Below are 25,974 nucleotides of genomic sequence, written 5' to 3' on the forward strand. Positions count from 1 at the left end.
AGGTCTAACCATCTTCTATCCCAAACAACTGGCCAACATGAGAGCCTGTTTTCTTGAGCATAGAATGGTGGTAGGTATTTCAGCCTCTATGGAATCTGACCTGCTGATTAGTTATACAAGGCTAAAACTGACTGAAGTGTGTATGTAAGACAACGGTCTGGGAAGAGAAGCACTAAATTTAAGCTCACAGGGAATCAACCACTTAAAAAGGTAAATTCAGATAGAACTTTATCCAGATTTCATTTTTATGCATCCTCTCTACAAGCATAAACCCTTATCTTACTCACTTCCCATCTCATGATGCTATCATCAATTCTTATAAAATTTAGAAAAGAATAGGTGATGTCTCCTAATTAGAGAGTTTGCTTCTGTCACAAACTGTGACAGTCAGTGTCAGCCTTTGCCTGGAAGAAAATGAGTCACTTTTTCATTAGTAATCAAGTTAGTCTATTTTTTAAGAGTGACCCAGAAATTCAAGGCCATGAGTTTCAGCAATACGAGACAGAGAATCAGACACCACAAACATTGTATACAAATAGAATTAAGACAGAAAAATTAAAGTCAAGGAGGTACAGAGTTACTTTTCAGGATGACTGAGGTTTCAGAAAGGGCAAGTTGTCCCGTAAAATATCCTCAAGATGTGTCTGGCTTACACAACGAGAACCAGTATTTCAAAATCTTAAAGTGACAGGCAGTTAAACGACTAAGGCACTACCATCGTCTAGGCAAGAGAATCTTAACCACCATCAAATGTTTTCCACACAGAATAGGCAGACCTAGTTTATTCCGGAAAATTGAGGGTTTGGATATGTACTATATAATCAGAGGAAACAAGCAGTAAAGGACCTGAGCTAATTTGGGGTAACCAAAGACTTGGCTAACAGATGCTTCCTTACTCTGGATCCCTCATATGAATCAAATCTGGCCAGCGATATGCTGGACAGAAGATATCTGAGGTTGAGATACCTGATTTCTCAACTAAGGGAATGAACTATGCAGTACATGAAAACCAACCCTCTTCTTAGTGCCTCTGTTTTCCTATCACTTCCCCTATCCCAATCCATTCTTGCTCTTGCCTTAGAGATTCTTAGATTCTGATTTTCCTCACAAAACATGGCCACAAGCCTACCGCCTCTCTGTCTGGTAGAAGTACAAGAATCAAGAGTCAAGGCCAAAAAGGTCTGAGGGAAGGAGCATAATTGCTCCCAGCTGCCCTCTCTTCCTGTCCCCAGGTCCTCTCCTTCACCCTCACTCTAGGCATTCTACCTTCAAACGTTCAAGTTAACATGTGCTAAAGGAATGATTTTCTAAATCACTTACCTGTCACTGTGAAACTAGATTAATCCACATACTGGTTTAGTAAAACCTCACACAAACCAGCATATACACAGAAGACAGCAATCAAGATGAAGAAAACGTTTGAAACTGTGTCATTAAGAAAACGTGATGAAGAAATTGGTAATGATAATTCCAGGAAATAACAGTCCCTTCTAGTCTCCTCAGCTCCCTTCCTCTCACCCTTCTCCTACCTATCCATCTTCTAAGGCACCACTAATATTCAAAGATTTAGGATCTAAGCAGTGCACCAAAAGTACTCTGATTTTACTCTTTTGTCCCACAGTACTTGTTCCTTTGTCTGAGTGTCCATAGTTATTATGTGTGCCCCTACACTGGGATATTACAAACTGTTTTATTTTACACATCTCTGTATGCTTCATCTCCCCAGCAAGACTTCAGAAGACTGCCACCATGTCTTATGCAGGAGAAACTGCATTCACTGTCAGACAGTCTCTGGGTACGTATACTTGTGAATAAAGAAGTCAGGTAACACAGGCCTCTTGGGCTTTTCTGTCTATTCACAATACCCAGTACAGTGATCAGTTATAGTAGCCTGCTCAATAAATACTAGTGTGATAAAAATTAAACTTTTGTTTGAAAAGTGAGGATTCTATAGTGCTTCAGAGTCCATCTAACTTTCAGTGTTCAGCACACAGGATTATAGACAGTGACTGCAGGAAAATGACCTGAATCTATACAGATTTAATACCCTAAATGCTACCATTCTACATAAATCCTAATCAGATTATTTTCTTATTAACACCTACCTTTCTCCTCATATTTACGTGAAGGCAAAAAACTGGATAGAATGCTCTAGTTGAATGTGTTCGCTGAATAATATCACCCATCACTTAAATAATGCCTTTCTTAGTCTTTATTTTCACTTTTCTTTCATAAAACTCTTTTCATAAAGATCAAGTAGAAGACTGTTTAGGAGAAGAGCATTTCGAGCAGAAATTAACTGCATTACTTTTTCATAGGAGAAGGCTGATGGAGTCTAAGAATTGGCAATACATTTTTGGACACAGAGGACTAAGTGCTAGTGTAGGTCACTGACAGTGAATAAATAGGATCTAGAAAATGTGCGGAAATCCAATAGAAATTTTAATTTACCTTACATTGGGTTGTAAGGTAAAACTCAACTAAAAGAAATATGAAAACAAAATGCATAACACACTCGCATGTGCACACATGTGTGCATACACACATATGACAGGAGGACGGAGAGACACTAAACTTCATTCCTAACTACTGTATGTTGAGAGGAGGCCTAATGAAAACCTCTATCACACCCACATATTTATGCTAGCTGAACACATTTTAAAGTGCTTGGAAATTTTTAGATGATTACTTTTTCTCATATTCTGATATCCCCCATTCCTTTGCTATCATTCATAAGGGCAGATGTAGACAAAATTAAAGAATTTAATTAAGCCTCTCCATATCCTGAAAGAGAAATATTTCTCATTTTGCTTAGTCACAAAAAAAGGGAGAAAAAAAGAATTCCTGTGTGAAATTAATGGTGCTAATGAGACATGCCTGAATAAGAAACTTCACATAAGATTACGATTGACCTGGAGACTGTGTTGAAAGAAACCTAGCTAAATTCACATCTATTAATGCCAGATTGCAGGCCAAAATTTGTTGATTTAATTTCTTGGCAGTTACCCAAGACAGGTAAAAGGATATAGGCAGAGCCTAAGAACCAGATTCTCCTACTTCTTCACTGAACACTGAAATATATAAAGGTCCCAACTGAAAGAATAAAAATTAGTTGAAAATAGTATGGAAATTATGTTGCTATGTGTTAAGAAGCTACTAACTGGCCAGGCACAGTTGTTCAGGCCTGTAATTCCAGCCCTTTGGGAGGCAGAAGTGGGAGGATCACTTGAGCCCAGGAATTCGAGACCAGCCTGAGCAACATGTGAGACCGCGTCTCTATAAAAAGTTTTAAAAATGGGAGACTGAGGCAGGAGGATGGATGGCTTGAGCCTAGGAGGTGGAGGCTGCAGTGATCCACGATTGCTCTACTGCACTCAAGCCTGGGTCACAGATGGAGATGCTAGTAACCAAGACTTCCTTTACAAAAGACCCCTTAGGGAAACATCATATTTGATAAAGGATTTTAATAGGACATAAGTATTAATAAGAATCACTTAGGAATGGTACTGTTAAAGGGTCCAGATCTCAAGTCCTAATACAAGGAAAAGCCTCACAGGACATATTCATATGCATCTGTAACTCACTATGCAAATGTAAGGTGCCATATTCAACAACTTGTGACTTTTGTGCTGGCAACAACATTTATCAAAAATCACTGAATTTAACCTGTCTCAATTTCACAACTGCATAAATCTGTCTGGACTTGCTCCTGTTCCATTAGTAAAAAGAAAGGAGAAGTTTCAAATTAGTTATCTCTACTGAAGCACACTTTAATAGACAATATCCTCTATCCCCACCTTCACTGCCCTCTTCTATTTCATCCACAGTTATTACATTCAGCTTTCATGTTAAAGGCCATTTCTCAGAAATGCAGTATTCACCAAACCTGGCCCATGTACACTCATGTAACTATATGCGGATTTAGTGTTCTAGAATGATATGAGGTACTCAGGCCTACCTAATGCTACTGTCTTTAAATTTAGAAATTACATAAAGCAGTGTTTTAATCATATTCCTGATCTGAAAAGTCCCCTTTTTGTATACTTTCAAATGTTCCACACTTCCTTTTCAGAAGGTTCCATTTGAACTACCAACTTAAAACAGGTAATTCTGTCCCATTTTATTGACAGGCAAACTGAGACTCAAGGTGACAGTACATTTTCCACGAGTATATCTCAGGTTAGCTACAGAGTGATGGGATCTTGAGTGAATTATTTAACTTCTCTTAGCTTCCATATAGTCTCTCTCTCACATGAGGACTAAAGTAAATACATGTAAACTACTTGAGAACAGACCCTAATACGCAATAATGTTAGCTAGCATTATAGACTTTAACTTGCCAAAGATCCAATTGTTAATAGGAATCAGGACTCAAACTTAAGTCTATCTTGCATAAAAAAACCTATGTCCTCGGCTGGGCGTGGTGGCTCACGCCTGTAATCCCAGCACTTTGGGAGGCCGAGGCGGGCAGATCATGAGGTCAGGAGATAGAGACCATCCTGGCTAACACAGTGAAACCCCGTCTCTACTAAAAATACAAAAAATTAGCCGGGCGTGGTGGCGGGCGCTTGTAGTCCCGGCTACTTGAGAGGCGGAGGCAGGAGAATGGCATGAACCCGGGAGGCGGAGCTTGCAGTGAGCCAAGAAAGCACCACTGCACTCCAGCCTGGGCCACAGAGCGAGACTCTGTCTCAAAAAAAAACAACAACAAAAAACTATGTCCTCTTCATGTCACCAGTCAAGGATCTTCCAGGACCCTTACTCCACTCACCAGTGCAGGCTGAACCATACTAGGTCATAAGACAAAAGAAAAAATCAGTAGTACTGATCTCCTTATTTAAAATTTTGATAATTTTCAACTTATTTTGCATTAATTTTGATTTTTTGAACAACTACATACAAACATTATTTTGATTAGTGAGTTTTTTGGCACTCTCTTAAATTTCACAAGAGAGGCCTGTGCCTTACTTGCCTCACCATGGTCCCAGCCCTGCCATTCACTGGCGGCCCCTGTACAGAAGGCCACATTATAGTCAGTTTTTTTCATACTTGGCTTTACTCTGAACCTCTCTAAGAAGCCCAAGTTAATGAACTGGTAATTATTTTATGACTTCCCAAAGAAGTGTGAAATAATATGATAACAATATTGATTAACTGCAACTACTACCACAGACTTGAGTTATCTGTTATATGTGGTACGCATAAATAGCATGCAATAAATAACTCTTGAATTAATAAAACCTGAACATATTACATTTTAAGAAAAGATTACTCTATGAAAGGTATTTAATGAACCAAAAAAACAGCATTCTTTGTTTTATGTTAAAAAGATAAATGAACTATGGAAAACTGGCCAAGCTTCTGCTATCATTTTCCAGAAAAACTATATACACAATGTTCAGCTAAATAGGCACCGTACTTGAAGGAACTAGGCTGGCAGAACCAGTTTCAGCTGAGAAGAAAGAGAAAGTAATTTAACAGTTGATATTTTTCCCTGTCTATTTCTTTGATCTGACAATGCCCCTGTGCCTCCCTGAATGCACTCACAAGGTGAAGGAAAGGGGGAAATGCTGAGTCAGCCATGACTTCTGAAAACACCTTTTTGGGAAAGAAGCACCACAACAGAAACATTGCAAATGCATCCTCCATAAAAAGCTAAGTTCTAAGGGATTATGAGTGTCTCTACTCTCTACTTACTATACAGACATTTACCAAGAAGACAAAGAAGGCAATGGCTCTAGTTTTTCTTGGATGGATTCAGGAAATCTGGACCACCAACATGACTGCCTAATCCTGGCAAGGAAAATTGTTAGCTGTTAATGTTTAATGTTTATTACAGCTAGCAGACAAGTTTTAGACAAAATGTGACACAAAGTTATATTTTATAACACTTTATATTTATAATAATTTACCTTAAAGTGTAGTTTTTAGATCAGCACTTTAGCAAAAAGTGGACATTCTCAAATGCAAGCACCCATCTACAGGAACGTATACTACTCACGGTGACTTTCTGCTGTTTTACAAACACTATGTTAGATATTTACCAAGTGGTATGTATGAAATTCTGAAAGGCCCCTTTATATTTCCAATTTTCATCATTAAAAATAATTGCAGAGTAACTTATATCAGACTAGCCCTCTTGCTCTGGACAAAATATCAAAGGCACTGGAGAATCACTGAAAGCAGGCATAAACTAGAAGGGATATAAGCCTCAGAAAAAGCGAAGCAAACTATATGAAACCCACATTTACAGTTTTGTTTTGTTTTTTTTATCGTGAAGGTACACCCCAGTTCATGCAGCAGAAGAGGAAGAGTGTGCAAGCAGAAAACGGAAGTCCTGCGATACTGAGGAGTCAGAGGTATCTGGAGCTGTCACAGCAGCTAGAATATGAGGAGAAAAAATCCTGGAAAAGACAGAACCACAGAGTGGGTAGCTTCAAAGTATGCATACAACTCTGCTCAAATCCTTAAATAATTCCTGACTATGCATGAGCAAGATAAGATTCAGAAACCCAAGAGAAAGTAAGAGCTGGACGGCTGAAAAGACTGAGCAGAAGGCTCCTGGGGCTGGGAGGACAAGTTCTGCCTTAGAGGGGCTTAATGAACACCTCAGGGCTTGGTAGGCCCCTCACACTTTCCACTGAACCCCTAGAAGGGTCACATCTTGGGAATAAGAGCCCTATCCCATGACTAAGATTTGTGTCATCGGACTAAGGGCAGAACAGAAGTAGGCCCACCCTAACGTGTCCTAAAACCTAGCATCCATAGGATCAAGATGATCTGCCAATCTTGACAAAATTCAACATTCTTTAGTGGGAGATAAACTTTAAAATCTATCACCCACAATGTCCAGTAAGTAATGTAAAACTACCATACATGTGTAGAGTAAAGGGAAGTCATACCCATGGTCCAAAGAAGGAGCAGTTGATAGAAACACATCCATAGACAACCCAGATGTTAAGAACCAGCAGACAAAGATTTTAAATAACTACAATAAATGTCCTTAAAATACATATTTTGTCAATTATACAAATCATAACCTAACCTACCCCCAGAATCCTAGTGAACTTGAGTTGTCCATGATCTTTAATCAAATTGGGATTTAGAATGGTTTATATTTGAAAGTCTGAAGCAAACAACTTGAAAGTGATTAATGACATCAAATTTAATTACATATTTACACCTCCCAGTAGGACAAGGGAAAGAATAAAATATCTTATCTCCCTGTAGTGAGAGGGCTTTATTAAGATTTGACAGTAGTTATTTAACAGCAATAATTGAGTTTTATGCAAGATTATACAAGTTCTCCTAATCTGGCATCAAAATCTAATCACAGACTGATAGGGTACTTAGGCTCCTAACAGTGAGAAAAAACAGTTGAGCTGAGTACAAAACTAATCTTCAAAAGTAGTTATCTTCATCTGTCAATGTGATCTTATCAAGGATTTTTATAATTTCTATAAACAATCATTATATTTTAGCTGAATCAGTAGCATTATGCTGTCTAAACAGATAGTCAGATTCCTTCTATTTTAAAACACTTTCTACCAGTTCCCATCCCACCACTCACCACTCACCCCCACGCTGGCCCTGTAAAAGGAATTTGGCTTCAACTTTCTTTTCTTAATCCACTAAGCAATCTCATGAATAAAAAGATAATCACATGCCCTGCATGCCTGATAGAATTTTTATAAATCTTCTAAGTGTTTTAATATTTATTTTCTATTTGTGAAAATAATATTTACTGAACAAGCTAGATCATCTTCTTTCTCCACAGAAAAAAAGGTAAGGTTGGTGAAAATACACTGAAAGCTCTGCTAGGTACACATTATTTTTGCATAAAATTTTGCTTAAAATTCTGTGGAGGCTGGCAAAGCACTGTAGAATGATTGACATGGCTGCCTTGATATTGTTCTTGCTTTTTCTTTGTCCACTTATGTTGACCCTGCCACTCCTAAATATGCTAATATTACTTTTGCTGAGGTAGGGAATCATTCTCTTTATACAAGTTTTGTTGTTCATCTTGGTCTCCCAAAAGGATGGCCTCACCAAAATTTTTCTTACTCTCTCTCAAGGAGTTTGTTTCCCTCAAAACAGGAAAGACATCTGAGGGACATACCCAGAACTGTATCCATAAGCATTCCATCCTATCAACAATTAATAAGTAGCCAGGGACAGAATTTAGGCAGCTCCATTTTCTTTTTTTCTTTTTTTTTTTTTTTTGGAGACACAGTCTCGCTCTGTCGCTCAGGCTGGAGTGCAGTGGTGCAATCTTGGCTCACTGCAAGCTCCACCTCCTGGGTTCAGGCCATTCTCCTGCCTCAGCCTCCCGAGTAACTGGGATTACAGGTGCATGCCACCACGCCCAGCTGATTTTTTGCATTTTTAGTAGAGATGGGATTTCACCGTGTTAGCCAGGATGGTCTCCAACCTTGGTTGGAGAGTATGAGACTAGCAGCCCAACAGTCCAACAAAGAACTATTGGACTTCTTCCCAACAGTGACCCTTAGGTGTCCTCTCCTGGTAAGTGCTCAGAGATTAGTCTCCCCTAGAAACCTTCTCTCCCCATGTCAGACCAAAAATATATAGGCGAACACTTAGAACATATTTGAAATTCTCCATATATAAGTCACCAAGTTGAATGATCTTCAAATAGAACCAATTTGCCTCTCTGTATGGTATTACCACCCTGAATGCTATGTGAAGTAAATAAATTTTTTTTTAATTTTACTTTTAAGTTTTGGGATACATGTGCAGAATGTGCAGGTTTGTTTCATAGGTATACATGTGCCATGGTGGTTTGCTGCACCTATCAACCCGTCATCCAGGTTTTAAGCCCCACGTGCATTAGGTATTCATCCTAATGCTCTCCCTCCCCTTTCCCCCCACCCCGACAGGCCCCAGTGTGTGATGTTCCCCTCCCTGTGTCCATGTGTTCTCATTGTTCAACTCCCACTTATGAGTGAGAACATGCCGTGTTTGGTTTTCTGTTCCTGTGTTAGTTTGCTGAGAATGATGGCTTCCAGCTTCATCCATGTCCCTGCAAAGGACATGAACTCATTCTTTTTTATGGCTGCATAGTATTCCATCGTGTATACATGCCACATTTTCTTAATCCAGTCTATCACCGTTGGGCATTTGGGTTGGTTCCAAGTCTTTCCTACTGTAAATAGTGCTGCAGTAAACACACATGTGCATGTGTCCTTATAGTAGAATGATTTATAATCCTTTGGGTATATACTCAGTAATGGGATTGCTGGGCCAAATGGTATTTCTGGTTCTAGATCCTTGAGGAATCGCCACACTGAAATTTTTAAAGGAGAGAACCAGTGTCTTCTTATTTAACATAAATAGATAAGAAACATGTGCATGATGGTATCTACTTAGCACCTTTCAGTTTAAGAAACACATTGCTGAACAATAACTACACTAGGCACTGTACTAGGCATTAACTATGCAAAAAATGCATAAGACTAAGACCTCACATTCTAGCAAAAGAAACACATCAACAAATGACCATAATGCAATGGGGTTAACTACCACAAGAGTTGCATAACAGAATAAAGCAAGCAACTAAGGCACCAAATGCCACAAAAAGACTAAACAAGATTTCAGTGGCCTACTCTAAGGTATTAAGTTCCCTCCCTTATTATCTCCAGTTGTACCTCCATTCTTAGAGGAGAATGCACCACATGTTTTTTTTCCCCCAGCTAGAAAAACTAAATGAGCAGCCCATAATAAGCTACATAAAACCTTTATTTCCAATGTTATCTTTATTCCAATCCAAACAACCTATTGTTAAGCTTTACTGTCATCACAGCTTAAAATATTTTCACTTTAGTGAAGAAAATTATTTCTGACTTGAAAAAAAAAATCTTGTTTATAACATTAAAAAACTAAATCCTGGTGTCAGAACAGATCTCACTGGAAAAAAGTTGTAATTACATTCCTGGTAAGAAATACAAATGTGTTGGATAAACTCACTTAAAATGCTTACTAAGCAAGTACCTCCACCAAAGCAAAGAAGAACTACTCCTCACAAAAATGAAGGAAAAGAAGAGAAATTTCATATTACCAAATTTTATTTCTCCAGCATCTTCCCTGAAATAAACAGAATGGATACATATTCCTCTTAAAAATTTTCAATTGAGGCAGAAGAAAAAAAATTATTTGCAGGAAACCTAGAAAAGCTATTATGAAATTATCTCACAGCCTTCCTCAAACAAACAAAACGTCTTGGCTAGAGTAGATGGTTGGAGAAAAAGGAAAAAAAAATGCTCTTAAGCCAAGAACTAGCCTACATTTTCCTTCATCCTTACTCTTCTATCCCCAAATAATACACACCCAAAGCCCCTGCTCCCCCTCAATCTACACCTATGCACACATCTTCCTCTCTCACTGTCTCACTTTCAGAATTAGATTTTTTACACTAAAAAAAATATGAATATAATATTCACATATACTGGGCCGAATATTAAAGTTGATATCTATTTGGTTTTACTTAAAAACAAGATAATAGGTAACATGTTAAGGGGAGACTCTAAGAGTATGCCTTAATCTGAAAAACACAAGGGAATCTAATATATATTTTTTTATATTTTTTTTATTTCTTTTTGAGACGGAGTCTTGCTCTGTCACCCAGGCTAGAGTGCAATGATGTGGTCTCAGCTCACTGCAACCTCCGCCTCCTGGGTTCAAGTCATTCTCCTGCCTCAGCCTCCCGAGTAGCTGGGACTCCAGGCATGTGCCACCACACCCGGCTAATTTTTGTATTTTTAGTAGAGATAGGGTTTCACTATGTTGGCCAGGCTGGTCTTGAATTCCTGACCTCGTGATTCGCCCAACTCAGACTCCTGAAGTGCTGGGATTACCAGCATGAGCCACCATGCCTGGTCTACCCCATATACATTAACTAGCCACTCACTGAAAAGTCTTTTTCATAGTGAGAAAGATAACAGTAAGATAGTAAGAAGTTCTTATTAGCCAAGTATCTGGCATCCACATCCTTCCATCCTCACCCCCAACCAAAATCTGTACCAGGAAAGCTCAAGAACCAGTAACATTCCACAGAAGCATTAAAAATAGAGGAGTAGAATCAAATCTTGTCCAGTCTTCTATCGCAAAAAGAAAATATATGAAGAGAAAAACTTACTTGCAGTATCCTGTGCCATTGTGGTAGGTAACACACATTCCTTCATTTACACAGGGTTCATAGCCATCTCAACACCGCAATGCTAAAAATAAAAACAAATGCATATTAGAAGTAAGTCACTAATCATAACCCTCAGACACCAAAGAAGTGTAATCCAATCCAGATCAGCATTCATTCCCACCTAATCTGGGTTTCTTTTTAGAGTTTTAATCAGTTTTTTATGTTTTGGCTTCTAGCACAGAAGCCCATCCCAAAACTATCTTCCAACAATAACCACGTTTGTGGTCTTGAATGATGCTCTTATTTCTCTGTGTTTCAGTATCTCCAGCTGTTACATCTCCATCTCCCAATTAAAAATTAAAGCCATACCATCTATGACATGACACATCATCTTGGGATTTAGATACTTCAGATGAGTATTATAAGGATTCATCAATGAGTGTTTAGGAAAATGCTAGATAAATAATAGATCACCATTATACTGATGAATTACTTAGCCTTCAGGTGAAGTTTTAAAACAGACCGCTTCAAGAAGTAATCAGAAACAGCAATATCAGTAATTCGACAAACTAAAATTGAGAGCCTAGTATGCACCAGGCACAAAATTAGGATCCAGAAAAAAGGAGAAATGGAATACATAAATAAACGAATAAACATAATCTCTAGCTTTAAGGGGCCCATAAAAAGATGGGGAGTAGATCATGAATAGAGACTGCAGAGAGAGTATCAAAAGAAATAAAAGGAGAAGGCAATTTTATACATACAGATAAAACAAAAATTCTCAAACTGTTGATTCCCCCATTCCCTTTAAGAGACAATAAAAAGGCACTTTACCATCTGAGGCCCTCCCAAAAACAGACTTTTCAGAGAAAAGAACAAAAACAACAGCAATAGTAGACATTTTCATTCATTTCAGCCAAGAATGGAAGAAGTCTACTCGAAATCTGCCAATCACTTGCTGGATAATTACAATATCTTGATTGTTTAGCTTTTAGAGTTGAAATTTTCATCACCAAAATACATATCAAGAACCCTAACAACTGGAAAGGTAAGACAGAAAGAAACCTAGTCAAACAATAAATATCAAATTGAAGCTCATGAACTCTTTCTTGGAAGTTATTAAGATGTCCATCTCTTATGATAGTTAATGTATAAATACCTGAAAGCAAAACTGAGAAGTTCCCCCCTCCAAGCTTCCTCTAACCACACCACTCTATGCATAAATTGTGCAAGATCAGAGACGCTAGGCCTGGCCATCCCTGGCCACGAAACCAGTAGCCCAGGTGCAAGCTGGATGTCAGAACAACTCCTCCACCAACAATTACTGCATAAAAGCCCAGTATTGTATCCAGTAGTAGAATCATTTGAGAACATGTTTACAGAAAATGCATCCCATCCTTGAAATAATATTTTTAAATGGTAATAGTAATAATAATAGGCTAACACATAGAACTTACTAAATACCAGGCACTATCCTAAGTACTTTACATAAATTAGCTAACTAATTCAATCTTCACAACAACCCTTAGAAGTAAATTTCATTATACCCATTCTCAGGTGAGAAAACAGGGAGGATAAGTGGCCTGCCTACTGCCATGCCACTGAGTTAGAAAGCCAGAATTTGAATCCAGAGACTCTGCCCTTAACCACCAAGATACACTGCTTCCCACTACCTGAAATTTCTCAGGATTGGCAGGGTGGATATTATTATACCCATTTACCAATAGTAGAGGCCAGAGAGAATAAGTGGCCTCTTTATGGGGCATCGCGCCACTAGCTGGTGGCAGTGCTGGGCCTAGGACCCAGGTCTCAGTAAAAGTCCAACCCATCTCTATGACAGCTGTTGGGATCACACAAAGAGTCACCAGGCTGCAGGCCCAAACAGGCAAATTGAGGAAGAGGGTCATCTTGTTGTCCATATCCCACTTCCCTGTAAGGCTCAAATGCTCCCTCTTCCCACACTGATAAGCCCAATGCAACAACTATAATTAAAACAGTTAATGTCAGGTTATTTCCTCCATACCAAAGTTCTCAAACTGATTTTTTCATTCTCTTTAGACACTTTTATTAGTTTCAGTGAGAACTTCCGGGGTTTTTTCTATTTACTTTTTTTCTTTAAATAAAATAATAAATAAAACCCTCACAGTAGGAAAGGAATGTCCTGTAGGCACAGAAAAAGCTGTAGCTCTGTCCCCCTGCAGGAATCCTGGTGCAGTGGAGGGACTCAGGAGACCTGAAATCCTGTCTGTACCCCTAACTGCAAGCAAAGCACAACTTCATGGGGGCTCAATTTCCCTACCTGTACCAAGCTGAGAGCGAACTAAATGTCCCTAAAGGTTCCCTGTGATCCACCAGCGACAGCTCCCTCCTTATAAGTACATGAAAGGCATGCCCAGTGCCTGAAGAAACCTGGAGTACATAATGACCCAGCCACCCATGACTCAGAATGCCATGGGTGCAAAAATCACGGCCTGTTCCTATTAAGTGTCCTGACAAATCATTACAGTGACAGGTTCAGAGAAATACAAACAACCCAAAGTCAATATGTAGCAATCAATCTAGCAAATAACTTTACAGCCTAGCCTTAGTGAACCAATCAAACTCAGTGACTGAAAAGAAGGTGGGCTTACCAGGCTAATAATTAATGCCACTTGGCTGATGTGTGCGATCATGCTACCTTGAACCTTTAGCATTTACTGAGCCACGGTTCTCAAACTTTAGTAAGCATTGGAATCACTTGGAGGGCTTTTTAAAAAAGAGTGTTAGACTCGACCCCCACAATTTCTGACTAAGTCCGCAGGGAGCCTGGGAATCTGCATTCCTAACAAATTCCCAGGTGATGTTGATACCACAGGTCTGAGGAACCACACACTGACTATGACTATATGAACGCTTGAGTGTCCACTTTTAAAAATACTCAAAAGCGGTGGGGAGGCGCGGCCGCCACGGGACGCCTGGCTGGGCCCGCACCGGAGAGGCGTCTCGGTACCTGGCAGGCGGCCTGCTACTGGGAGCCCGCTGCGGGGCGGCGGCGGCGGCGACATGCACGTGTGAGATGCGGCAGCGGGCGGCGCGGACAGGAGCAGCGGCGGCGGCGGCGGCGGGCGCGGCCTCCTGGGCGCGGGGCGCGCGGTGCCTGAGGGCGGGCGGGCGGGCAGGCGCGCGGGCGCTGGGCAACCGCCGGCCGCGCCGCCTGCGCAGGCGCTGGTTCAGGACTCACACGCCGCGCTGAGGCCCGCGGGCCGGTCATGGAGGCGCCCACCGTGGAGACGCCCCCTGACCCCTCGCCCCCTTCGGCCCCGGCCCCTGCCCCGGTTCGGTTGCGCGCCCCGGATGTGGCGCGGCTGTGCGAGGAGCAGGAAAAGGAAGAAGGTAGATAATGACTATAATGCCCTTCGAGAAAGACTCAGCACCTTGCCTGATAAATTGTCTTATAATATAATGGTACCATTTGGCCCTTTTGCCTTCATGCCAGGAAAACTTGTCCATACTAATGAAGTCACTGTTTTACTGGGGGACAACTGGTTTGCAAAGTGCTCAGCAAAGCAGGCTGTAGGTTTAGTTGAGCACTGGAAAGAACATGTAAGAAAAACAATAGATGACTTAAAAAAAGTGATGAAAAATTTTGAATCCAGAGTTGAATTCACAGAAGATTTGCAGAAAATGAGCGATGCTGCAGGTGATATTGTTGACATACGAGAAGAAATTAAATGTGACTTCGAATTTAAAGCAAAACACCGAATTGCTCATAAACCGCATTCCAAACCAAAAACTTCAGATATTTTTGAAGCAGATATTGCAAATGATGTGAAATCCAAGGATTTGCTAGCTGATAAAGAACTGTGGGCTCGACTTGAAGAACTAGAGAGAAAGGAAGAATTGCTGGGTGAACTTGATAGTAAGCCTGATACTGTGATTGCAAATGGAGAAGATACGACATCTTCTGAAGAGGAAAAGGAAGATCGTAACACAAATGTGAATGCGATGCATCAAGTAACAGACTCTCATACTCCTTGTCATAAGGATGTTGCAAGTTCAGAACCATTCAGTGGTCAAGTGAATAGTCAGTTGAACTGTTCAGTGAAGGGTTCCAGTTCTTACCACAGTGATGATGGTGATGATGATGATGATGATGACGATGACGACGACAACATTGACGACAATGATGGTGATAATGACCATGAGGCTTTAGGGGTTGGAGATAATTCTATACCAACAATATATTTTTCACATACTGTTGAGCCTAAGAGGGTCCGAATAAATACTGGAAAGAATACCACTTTAAAATTCAGTGAAAAGAAAGAAGAAGCCAAACGTAAATGAAAGAACAGCACTGGCAGTGGCCACTCTGCCCAGGAGCTGCCGACCATCAGGACGCCTGCAGACATTTACAGAGCCTTTGTTGATGTTGTGAATGGAGAATATGTCCCTCGCAAATCCATCCTGAAGTCTCGAAGTAGAGAGAATAGTGTGTGTAGCGACACCAGTGAAAGCAGTGCTGCTGAATTTGATGATAGGCGGGGAGTTTTGAGGAGTATCAGCTGCGAAGAAGCCACTTGCAGTGACACCAGTGAGAGCATTTTGGAAGAGGAACCACAAGAAAATCAAAAGAAACTTTTGCCCTTATCAGTAACACCTGAGGCTTTTTCTGGAACTGTTTTGGAAAAAGAATTTGTATCACCTTCCTTAACACCACACCCAGCCATTGCTCATCCTGCACTACCCACTATTCCAGAACGAAAGGAAGTTCTGTTGGAAGCATCAGAAGAAACTGGAAAGAGGGTTTCAAAGTTTAAAGCTGCCAGATTGCAACAGAAAAACTAGGCCCTGTCTAGGAAATGGAAATTTACATCCTAAAACCTAGTTGTTCATTTGTTTAGAATATCTATAGCAAAATAGGTTACATGTAGTTTGAAATAAGGTATCCTGAGTTACTTTGGCAACAAGCTCTTTTACCCTTACCAGTGGTATTTGAAAAAAATCAAGGTAACTGTCTGAATACTTTAATATCAGCTTGTTTTGTTAATTCTCTGAATACTGTCAACACTCTTGTCTAAGTTTGCCTTTATGATGCAGTGGCAGCATTTTGAATTACTTTTCAAAGAATACTGTTCATATGCATTGTTTTTGTGTTTCAAACTAAATACAGGCAGTTTTGTGCCAGCTGTGATATTGTGCATACCATATGGACCATTTTAAAGAAAATTTTAAAATTTCAAATAGATTCAACAATTACATTACTTGCTTTCACATTTTAAAGGCACTTTAAAAAAATCTACTTCTCTTGTAGGTTTTGCGGCTAGTTGGCTATTCAAGAAACCTCGCCCCTCTGAATGTCATACTGTAATCTTTAAGGAAGAAAGCTACATGAATTAATTGTACTCTATGGGAAAATTTCTTTGGAAAGATATTTTGTAAAACTTTTTTTTCCAAGTAAAAACTTTATGAAACTTGGTCTCAAAAAAAAAATACTCAAAAGCTATATAATATAGAGGTCTTAGATGATAACATATCGTCTGAATAAACAGGATGTGGAGAAATGGAACCCTTCTACTCTGTTAATGGGAATGTAAATTAGTACAACCATTGTGAAAAACAGTGCAGACGTTCCTCAAAAAACTGAAAATAGAATCACCACATGATCTGGTAATCCCACTGCAGCGTATTTACCCCAAATATTTTAAATCAGTTTATTGAAAAGATGTCTGTACACCCATACCAAGTTATGGAAGAGTCCATCAACAGATGAATGGATATATAAAAGGTGGTAGATAGGCCGGGCACAGTGGCTCACGCCTATAATCCCAGCACTTTGGGCGGCTGAGGCGGGTGGATCACGAGGTCAGGAGTTCAAGACCAGCCTGGCTAAGATGATGAAACCCCATCTCTACTAAAAGTACAAAAATTACAGCACGCCAGTAATCGCAGCTACTCAGGAGGCTGAGGCAGGAGAATCACTTGAACCTGGGGGGCGGAGGTTGCAGTGAGCCGAGATTGCTCCACTGCACTCCAGCCTGAGTGACAGAGAGAGACTCCATCTCAAAAAAAAAAAAAAAAAAAAGGCTGTGGTAGATACATACAATGGAATACTATTCAACCTTTAGATATAAATTCTGTCATTTGAGACAACATGGATAGAATTGGAGAACATTATGCTAAGTGAAATAAGGCACAGGAAGACAAATACAGCATGTTCTCACTTATATGTAGAATTGAAAACCATCAAAATCATAGAAGCAGAGAGGAAAATGGTGGTTACGGAAGCTATGGGCCTGATGATCAATGGGTACAAAAAGCTACAGTTACACAAGAAGAATTTTTTTGTATATGTTTGAGATATATTGCATAGTGTGGTGAATATAGTTAATAATAGGGTATTGTACATTTCAAAATTGCTAAGAGAGTAAATTTCAAACAATGTTAAATATTTGAGATGAAGGATACACTACATTTTAATTGTTCTACATTGTATTAGCAAATTATAACATCACTTTGTACCCTATAAATGTATACAACTATAAATTGACAATTCTAATTTTTAAAAAAGAAAAATAATCTTGAGACTCGTGGCTTTACTCAGGAGCAAAAATGAATACTATAATTATCTTCCATACAAAGAGAAATTAAAACTTTGATAACCTGAAGCCATCAAAGTGAGACCGGGACAGACCTTATTTCAAAATTCAATTTACTTTTTTCCAATGTAAAACACTTAAATTTAACAATAAAATTGAAGGCAGCTTCATGCTTATAAAGTAAAAAAAGAAACATTAATCATACCATAGAGAATTGATGTTTAAACTGATGCTTTAATAGACTCCAAGAAACAAGTCACTCACAAAGAGTCACATTTAACCCCAATTTTCATGTCAATAAATACTCACTGGCTGAAATAAATCTTATTTACTGTGTGTGTATCTGCTGTTTGTGCAGGCCCTCCTCTACTCCACCAAAAAAAAAAAAAAAAGGCAAAAGGAAGTAGTAGATTTCAATCTCATCACTCCATCATTTGGCAATATAATACAAAAATCTAGAAGCCAATTTCCAATTTTCATACACTTTTATTCTAACCGCATCTAACCTTCCAGAAGCACTACTTGTAACATGTTGCCCCACTACTTTCTAACCTACAATGGCTGTCACTTCTTACTTAGTTCTCAGAACTTAGCCTCAGTTTGGCTCTCCTAAGAACCAGTTGGGAGGTCTGTGCAGTACCTTCACATAGTACCAAGTTTGACACTTTTTCTTCCAAGGACAAGCCATTTCTTACTTTAACCAGTCTAGGCTCCCATGCTGGCCTTCCAGATCAGAGCTTACCTTACCTGCCCAGTATTACTCCCCACCACTTCCATTGCATTCTCTGCCCAGTTTATGCCCTCTTTCCTGAACAGATCGTCATTGAACTCAGTTCCATTCCTCCATGCATGTCTGTGCTTCCACTGATTTCTGCCTTCCTCATTACTACCTAAATTCTACCCATTCCTTCAAGGCCCAGTTCACCTCTTGCCTCACCCAGAAAGCTTCCCCCAGAGGGTTCTGGTCCTCACAGGGCCACCACCCCCTATCCTTGTAACACTCATGACTCTCAATTCAGCACTTCATGGTCTTCTAGCTCTCTGCTTTTTCACTTTTAAGTTCCTGGGATATGGAAAACATTTCATCTTTTCTGAGTATTTGAAGCAATGCAGTTAAGCAGTTGAAAGCACGGATGCAGAAATCAGACAAATCTGGGTTTGAATACTAGCTCCACCACTGACTATCTCTGTATCTTCTTTGTGCTTGATATAGTTTGGCTATTTTGTCCCTTCCAAATCTCACGTTGAAACGTAATCCCCAATGTTGAAGGTGGGGCCTACTGGGAGGTGTTCAGGTTATGGGGGCAGATCTCTCATGAATAGCTTGGTGCCCACCCACAGTAATGAGTGAGTTCTCGCTACCATGTGAGCTGGTTGTTTGAAAGAGACTGACATCTCTCTTGCTCCCTCCTCTCTTGCCATGTTACATACCTGCTCCCTCTTCACCTTCAGCCATGAAAGTTTTTTGGGCCCTCACCAGAAGCAGATGTTGGCTCTAAACTTCTTGTACAATCTGCAAAGCTATTAGCCAAATAATCCTTTTTTCTTTATAAATTATTCAGCCTCAGGTATTCCTTTAGAGCAATGCAAAACAGACTAACATACACTTCTTTTAAAAAACTATAGCACTGAAGGCATAAGGAGAAGTGATCCACTAAAGGTAAAATAAACAATATATGTGAGCAAAAACTCAATTTTAATACAGTTCCACTAATATTTGTCGAGAAACTACTGTCAGCATTGTCCCCTACTAGGCACTGCATGAAAATTAAGCACAAATAAAACAAACAATCTCTGTCCTCATGGTCCTTACAATCTAATGAGAAGTTGGGAGTAGGGGCAGAGAGAATGTGACCTACCCAAATGACTCTAAGATAAATACAAACAAAATAAAAATTGCCAATATATACCCTTGGCATACCCTCTTAATACCAATCTTGGAATCACTCCAAAAAGAACTTTTAAGAAATACAATATGAACCCTTGATGTTTAGCACTAACTGTAACTCAATCCAGACAAGGCTCTTTTATTTATTCAGGTTTATCAGCCCCAATTGTACATAAAAACTGCAAACAACAGAATAAGCTGCCATTGATTTTAACCAGTTCCAGCGCCTCAAATTTATTCATTTAAGGATAAGGCTAAGGTATCCAGACTTGATGGAATCTTCCTTAAAATTTCCTCTAGGCATTTACCTAGGTTTTCCAATGCTTTTCAATATCATACCAGCTACATATCACTGGCTTAAAAGCCTCCCTTTGTTTTAGGAATCTCTAACATGAGTAATTAAGTCTGTACTTCAGCCAGTGTAATCTGAGCAGCCTTCAATGTGTTTTACTTGTTGCATTAACATGTAATCATTTTAAACTGGCATTACTTGTTGCTTTGTAGCTTCTTCAAATAAGCCTCTGTCGTCTATCTCACATGATTTTTTTCATATCCTTCTCCCTATCTGCAGTGTGGTATCTGTGCTTAGACCCACTGCTCAATCGGAAGGTATTTTAATGTCTTGACTGTCTGAGGCTCCTAAAATACATGAAGAGGAGTTATACAGGCTCTTTTAACTTTTTCTTCAACGTTTATGCAAATTTCAAGTAGCAACATTTGAGAGATGAAGTCTGAGTTTACGCCCTAGGATCTTGGCTGTGGTTGGCTGCTGTTGATTCTGGCACATGGCCTCTGGAAGAGGCTCAGTAAAATGAACAAAGCAAAGTTTTCTAAAATGACTGCCTGCATTATTACCAAAAATAGGAGAATTGAGGGCAGACAAGGAGACATCAGGGATTTGCAATAATTCTCATAGCGCCCTGCAATTTCAAACAAAACTTTCTCTAAATTTTGTATTCCATTTTTTGGGATCAAGCCATGAAAAAAAAAATCCAAACAAACAGAAGAAGTGCGGAAGCTTCAAATCACAAGTGGTATATTTAAATAAAAACGAAGCGGAGAAACATCTGTCTTCCTCCTTGAAATTTGTCTTGATTAAAAGGAAAAACAAAAACAAAAAAAAGCAATAAGAGATAAATCAATTTTGTTTTCCTAATAGTGTTTCAAGGACTTATGTGCTCTTTACAGATATTATCATATAGAAAGTGTGTTTTCTACCTAAGAGATGCTAGTATCAGATCCAGATATTAAGAACTGGGCTATAGGGTCATAGCAAATTATTACTGCTTTTCAAAAACTGAAAATATACCTTAAGAAAATATAATCAACGATAACAACTTATAAATGAATATTTTTTGTATTACTAATAGGCTTTTCATACTATAAAAAAATCATTCCAGTTAGCTGATAAATCTAGAATAATTTTTGGTTTTAAAAATTCCAATTTTGTTCTATTTTATAATATTGAACTCATTGCAAAAAAAATTCATCAGTGTTTGCTGTGCTATATTGAAATCTACTATACACTGTGTAGTTTTTCCTTTTATTTTTCTCTTATTAAAGACTTCAGAAAAAAATTCAATTTATGCATGGGTTAAATTTCAATACCTGGATCTTGGAGATGAGACTAATGCATTCAGCTCTTCTACATGAAATATAAGGTTTGAAAAATCCACAAATACTTACAAATTAGGATGTAGCCAATTTGCTAATAATGATCACCTCTATACCCATGTACATTCTTTTACCTGAAAAATATTTTACCTCCTTTTCCTTTTTCTCTATCTTGCTAAATGCCTACTATATTTCAAATCACAGATAAAGCATTATTTTCCTAAAGAAGCTCTCAGAGACCCACTGATACAGATGTTCCTCTTCTGTGCTCCCATTTTATCCTAGGTAGATGTATTATAAGTGCTGGCTCACTCATCTCTCTCTCTCCCACTTCTAGGCAAATTCCACAGAGGCAGTAACCACAATTGGCTCCTCTTTGTACACCTGGGACCTAAGAAGATGCCTGGACCACAGCAGGTACTCAATACTCAATAAGATATTCAATAAACTAAATATCTATAATTAAGACAAAACCTATGAATAAACCCAACCTTCAGCTTGCATGTTTATGTGTGGAATTTCACTTTGTGTAACAAATTAGAAAAGTAAAATAAGAAAGAAAAAAATGCCGCAAATTTCCAGGCCTTTAACAAGGATGAAAAGTTGAGAAAGTAGAATTGTACTTTTCTAATCTTTGCAAGACTAAAACAGTTTTGAAAGTTCCTTTCTTACCATTTGTTTGAATGAAGATACACTCTCCACTCTTAGCCTCCTATAAATCTTAAGCCATGTGTATTATGGTAAAAACTAGCTGAAATAGGTTGAATGGAAGCCAAAATAATTTACATCTAAATGAAAAACATAGAAAACAGAGTAATAAAAAAATTCCAACTGAATGGGAAAATTCATTGTATAGTATTATCTTCCCCATGAGTAGGTTCACTAATACACATTGGCAGAACAATAAGCACCAACGAGATCCAAATGACACTGACCAACATGATCACAGTTTACATGTCCAAAAGATTCAGGATTTCAGTGTAATAAAATCCAACAGAGAGGAAGAAGCTGTATCATATCTAGAAATTTAATTATTCTCTACAAAAAGTGCTATATATTTGTGTGCTGCTTAGTGGTCAAAGAAAGTGAATATGAAGTGTTATTCCATGTCTTGTCTTGTATCTTGTATTATCTGTTCTGTTCCACTATCTGTATTTGTACTATTATCAAGACAAATTTTGCCTGTCACCAATTTCCTGTGCTTTTAGTAAACTCCCTTTTTAAAGCGTTTTTTTTTTTTTTTTTTGAGATGGAGTCTCGCTCTGTCGCCCAGACTGGAGTGCAGTGGCGCAATCTCAGCTCACTGCAAGCTCCTCCTCCTGAGTTCACGCCATTCTCCTGCCTCAGCCTCCCGAGTAGCTGGGACTATAGGTGCCCGCCACCACATCCGGCTAATTTGTTTTGTATTTTTAGTAGAGACACGGTTTCACCGTGTTAGCCAGGATGGTCTGGATCTCCTGACCTCGTGATGCTGGGATTACAGGCGTGAGCCACCGCGCCCGGCCTTAAAGCTTTCTAAAGATTATTTTGTTAAGTACAGCTTAGTTTTTTTAAGTCCTTAATTTTAAGTACATGCTTTTAAGTACACTTGCTGGAAAAAAATTTATAAATATATATAATCTTCTTGCTATACACCCAAAATAAACAACATATTCTTTTAGCTTAAATTGCTCAGGACACTTTTTAAATGGAGTACACAATTTCTCATGTTTGTTAATTTAGAGGTAGACACCCAAACAGAATGAATAACACAATTATGTTAAAAATGAAAATGGAAAAACCTAAGATTGCTACATATTATTATATAAAATCATGGATACTTCCTAAAACAAAACAGGGAAAATCCAAAGAACAACCTCAGATTTCCCTACATGCATCCTTCCTCATAGCCTTTTTAAAACATCCTTGGGTGGTAGCAATGAAGGCTACTCACAAGGATGGGGACAGAGGTCATCAGGGATACCATAATCAATGTACTGTGCAAAAATAGTGCAGAGGAGATTGGTTAGTCCTACATAAAGTCTAACTACATGTATGGCTAACTATTCTCAAGTCAGGGTTCGCAGAAGCTAAGGTCCTAACATTTGGATTATTTTTATATTATTATCTGGATCAAATAATATGCCTTCAGCCAAAATCAAACTCTGTTCACCTGTGAATAGTATTCCTGTACCCAAATTCCTGTACACATCACTGAGAATTGTCTAAACCCAAGTGCCTCAAAAGGTCCTAAACCCTTGACTCATAGCCAAGATATTTCTTTTTTTTTATTACTATACTTTAAGTTTTAGGGTACATGTGCACAACGTGCAGGTTTGTTACATATGTATACATGTGCCATGTTGGTGTGCTGCACCCATTAACTCGTCATTTAACATTAGGTTCTAATAAGCTCAGAAACTAGCACTGTGAGAGAAATATCTAAATATGGAGATTATAAATGCCTATCATTGCCATTTCCAGAGAACACACCTGAGGCCAAAAACCTTGGAACAGAGGAAAGCAGATAATAGAAAAATATCAAATCTTTATTAAATACCAAAGGGAGAAGAAAACATAAAATATAGCCCTAAACGGCCAGGCGCGGTGGCTCATGTCTTTAATCGCAGCACTTTGGGAGGCTGAGGTGGGCGGTTCACGAGGTCAGGAGATCGAGACCATCCTGGCTAACACGGTGAAACCCCATCTCTACTAAAAATACAAAAAAAAAATTAGCTGGGCATGGTGGCGGGTGCCTGTAGTCCCAGCTACTAGGGAGTCTGAGGCAGAAGAATGGCATGAACCCGGGAGGCGGAGCTTGCAATGAGCCAAGATTGTGCCACTGCACTCCAGCCTGGGCGACAGAGCAAGACTGTGCCTGGAAAAAAAAAAAAAAAAAAAAAAAAAAAAAATATATATATATATATATATATATATATATATATATATTTTCCTGAACTTCAATTTTTATTTATTTTATTCTCCCTTGCTTTGTTTCTTCAGACATACAACTATGTCCCACATCAACACAACTTGGGTCTCCTGGTCAACAGAAAAAAATAATAATGTGTATTTAATGATATTTGATGAGAAGCTGATAATCTCAATGTCCAAATCAGTTCCTCTTAAAAATGCCAGTCCTCCAACTCCATCAGCCTTTTGATTACTCATATTCTTTCGTTATTGTAAATGCAAGCAAGAATTTATCTTCAAGACTACTCAGATTTCTGCAGAGTTGTAGCAGTCATTTTAATAAAAAAGCAGCTCAACACACTAACAGTCACAATTTGGTTTGCAAGTGCTCACAATCATTCTATTTGCTCATCCAGTTGTTGCTGGAATGACAAAGACAGCAAAGACAGACAATTTTGTATATATTAAGTGACCATATTGGAACTTAAAACTTTCCATGTTTGTGTCTTTAAGCACAGAAGAGAACTCTAGGTTTCTCCATTTGCAGCAACACCTAATTTGGCAAACTCAAAAAGTTACATTGTCTTTGATAAAGGCTTTCTTTGTTCTAGAGAGGTCAAAAGATTTCTCTCCAGCTTCAGCCTGAAGATCTCGGATCAAAAGAAACAATATAAATTCCAATATATTAAATTTTAAAATGGGGGGTAAGCCCTAGAAGGGGTATTGGCTTTCTTGAGCCCAGTGCTTCCCTGATTCTCACAAATGAGTAATAAACTGCTGAAGAAAGAGAGAGAGAGAGAAAAGAAAGAAAAGAAAAGAAAAAAAAAAGAAAGAAAAAAGGAAAAGAGAGAGAGGAAGGGAAAGAGAGAGGAAGGAAGCAAAAGAAAGAAAGGAGAGAGAGAAAGGAAAGGAAAGAAAAGGGAAAGAGAGAAAGAGCAAGCGAGCGAGCGAACGAGCAGATGCCCTGGCCTACCTTCCATTTCATCTGCTTTGTTGCCACTCCTGTCTGGAAGCCTAAGGGAATTCCACTAGAAGACAGATTCTGGAGCTAGGCAACACCAAAGTGAGGTCTGCTCCACCTAGCTTCAGCCCAGCTATAATACCATGGTAAGTGCTTGAAAAATGTCAGCCAAGCTAAACTGTTAATGAGCAGGCCCAGTAGTTTTCTATCTTCCTCCGAGAGAGGATAACCAAGTCTTTAATTTCCCATAAGACAAAAAGAAAATCTGCAAAATTACAGTTTATTCTAGTCTTTAATGGTAACAATGACCTGGCACAGGAGATATTTCCATCTCTTTTGTTTATCACTCTTAAAATTCTCTCTTCAATAAAACTCCATTCTGCTTTAGGGACATGGGAGTGACACTCATGTTGAACAAGAGGGACTTACAAAGGGAGTTTTACCAGTTTCACCACTTCGGGCCCAGTGGGAATGTCCTTCCCATCATCACCTCATCACATTAACAAGATTAAGTCCTTTGGAAAACCAGTATAAAAGCAAGGAACCCTCAGTTCAAGCAAAGGGACAAAGGATTTAGTAAATGTGGTTATTAGTGTAGTGCTGGTGATTAAATAATATTTCTCCTCCTCCCCACTAAAGCACACATTACCTCACTGAAAATATTAAAACCAATGCATTGTAATCACTTTGGCTATGAGCCTAAATATATGTTACCACATAAAGTTTCAAATACAAAGTTTTATATTAAAAAACACTAAATAAATCTAGTATCCTCCCCTCCCCCAATCCAATGTAATCTGGCTTTAAAATTGTTAAGAAGAACAAGTTTATAAATTTGAGCACAGTGAGTTTTTGTGTGTGCCCACCCACCTCCACGGAAAATACCCCAAAA

At 38.8% G+C, this 25,974-nt stretch overlaps 2 protein-coding genes across 8 annotated transcripts in view; one reads left to right on the plus strand and one right to left on the minus strand.

The window, feature by feature from the left end:
- The window catches only part of LOC117978935 (notch homolog 2 N-terminal-like protein R), an 84,808-nt gene that overhangs the window by 33,835 nt on the left and 24,999 nt on the right, over positions 1–25,974 (minus strand). For 6 of the 7 annotated variants that reach the window (XM_063606128.1, XM_055102303.2, XM_063606122.1 and 3 more), the window contains exon 2: positions 11,153–11,234. In XM_063606128.1, coding sequence (XP_063462198.1) covers positions 11,153–11,190 — 38 coding nt within the window. In that variant the 5' untranslated portion in view covers positions 11,191–11,234. Of the gene's footprint in view, positions 1–11,152; positions 11,235–14,141; positions 14,185–25,974 lie in introns of those variants that run through there. The other variant, XM_055102307.2, reaches the window with a different exon arrangement.
- Positions 14,354–16,113, plus strand: LOC129394499 (unconventional prefoldin RPB5 interactor 1-like). Its single transcript, XM_055102140.2, is given in 2 exon segments — positions 14,354–14,516; positions 14,518–16,113. Coding segments are annotated over 2 exon segments (1,575 nt in total). The 5' UTR covers positions 14,354–14,400; the 3' UTR covers positions 15,977–16,113.

Source organism: Pan paniscus, chromosome 1, assembly GCF_029289425.2.
Source record: "Pan paniscus chromosome 1, NHGRI_mPanPan1-v2.0_pri, whole genome shotgun sequence".
Classification (NCBI taxonomy): Eukaryota; Metazoa; Chordata; class Mammalia; order Primates; family Hominidae; genus Pan; species Pan paniscus.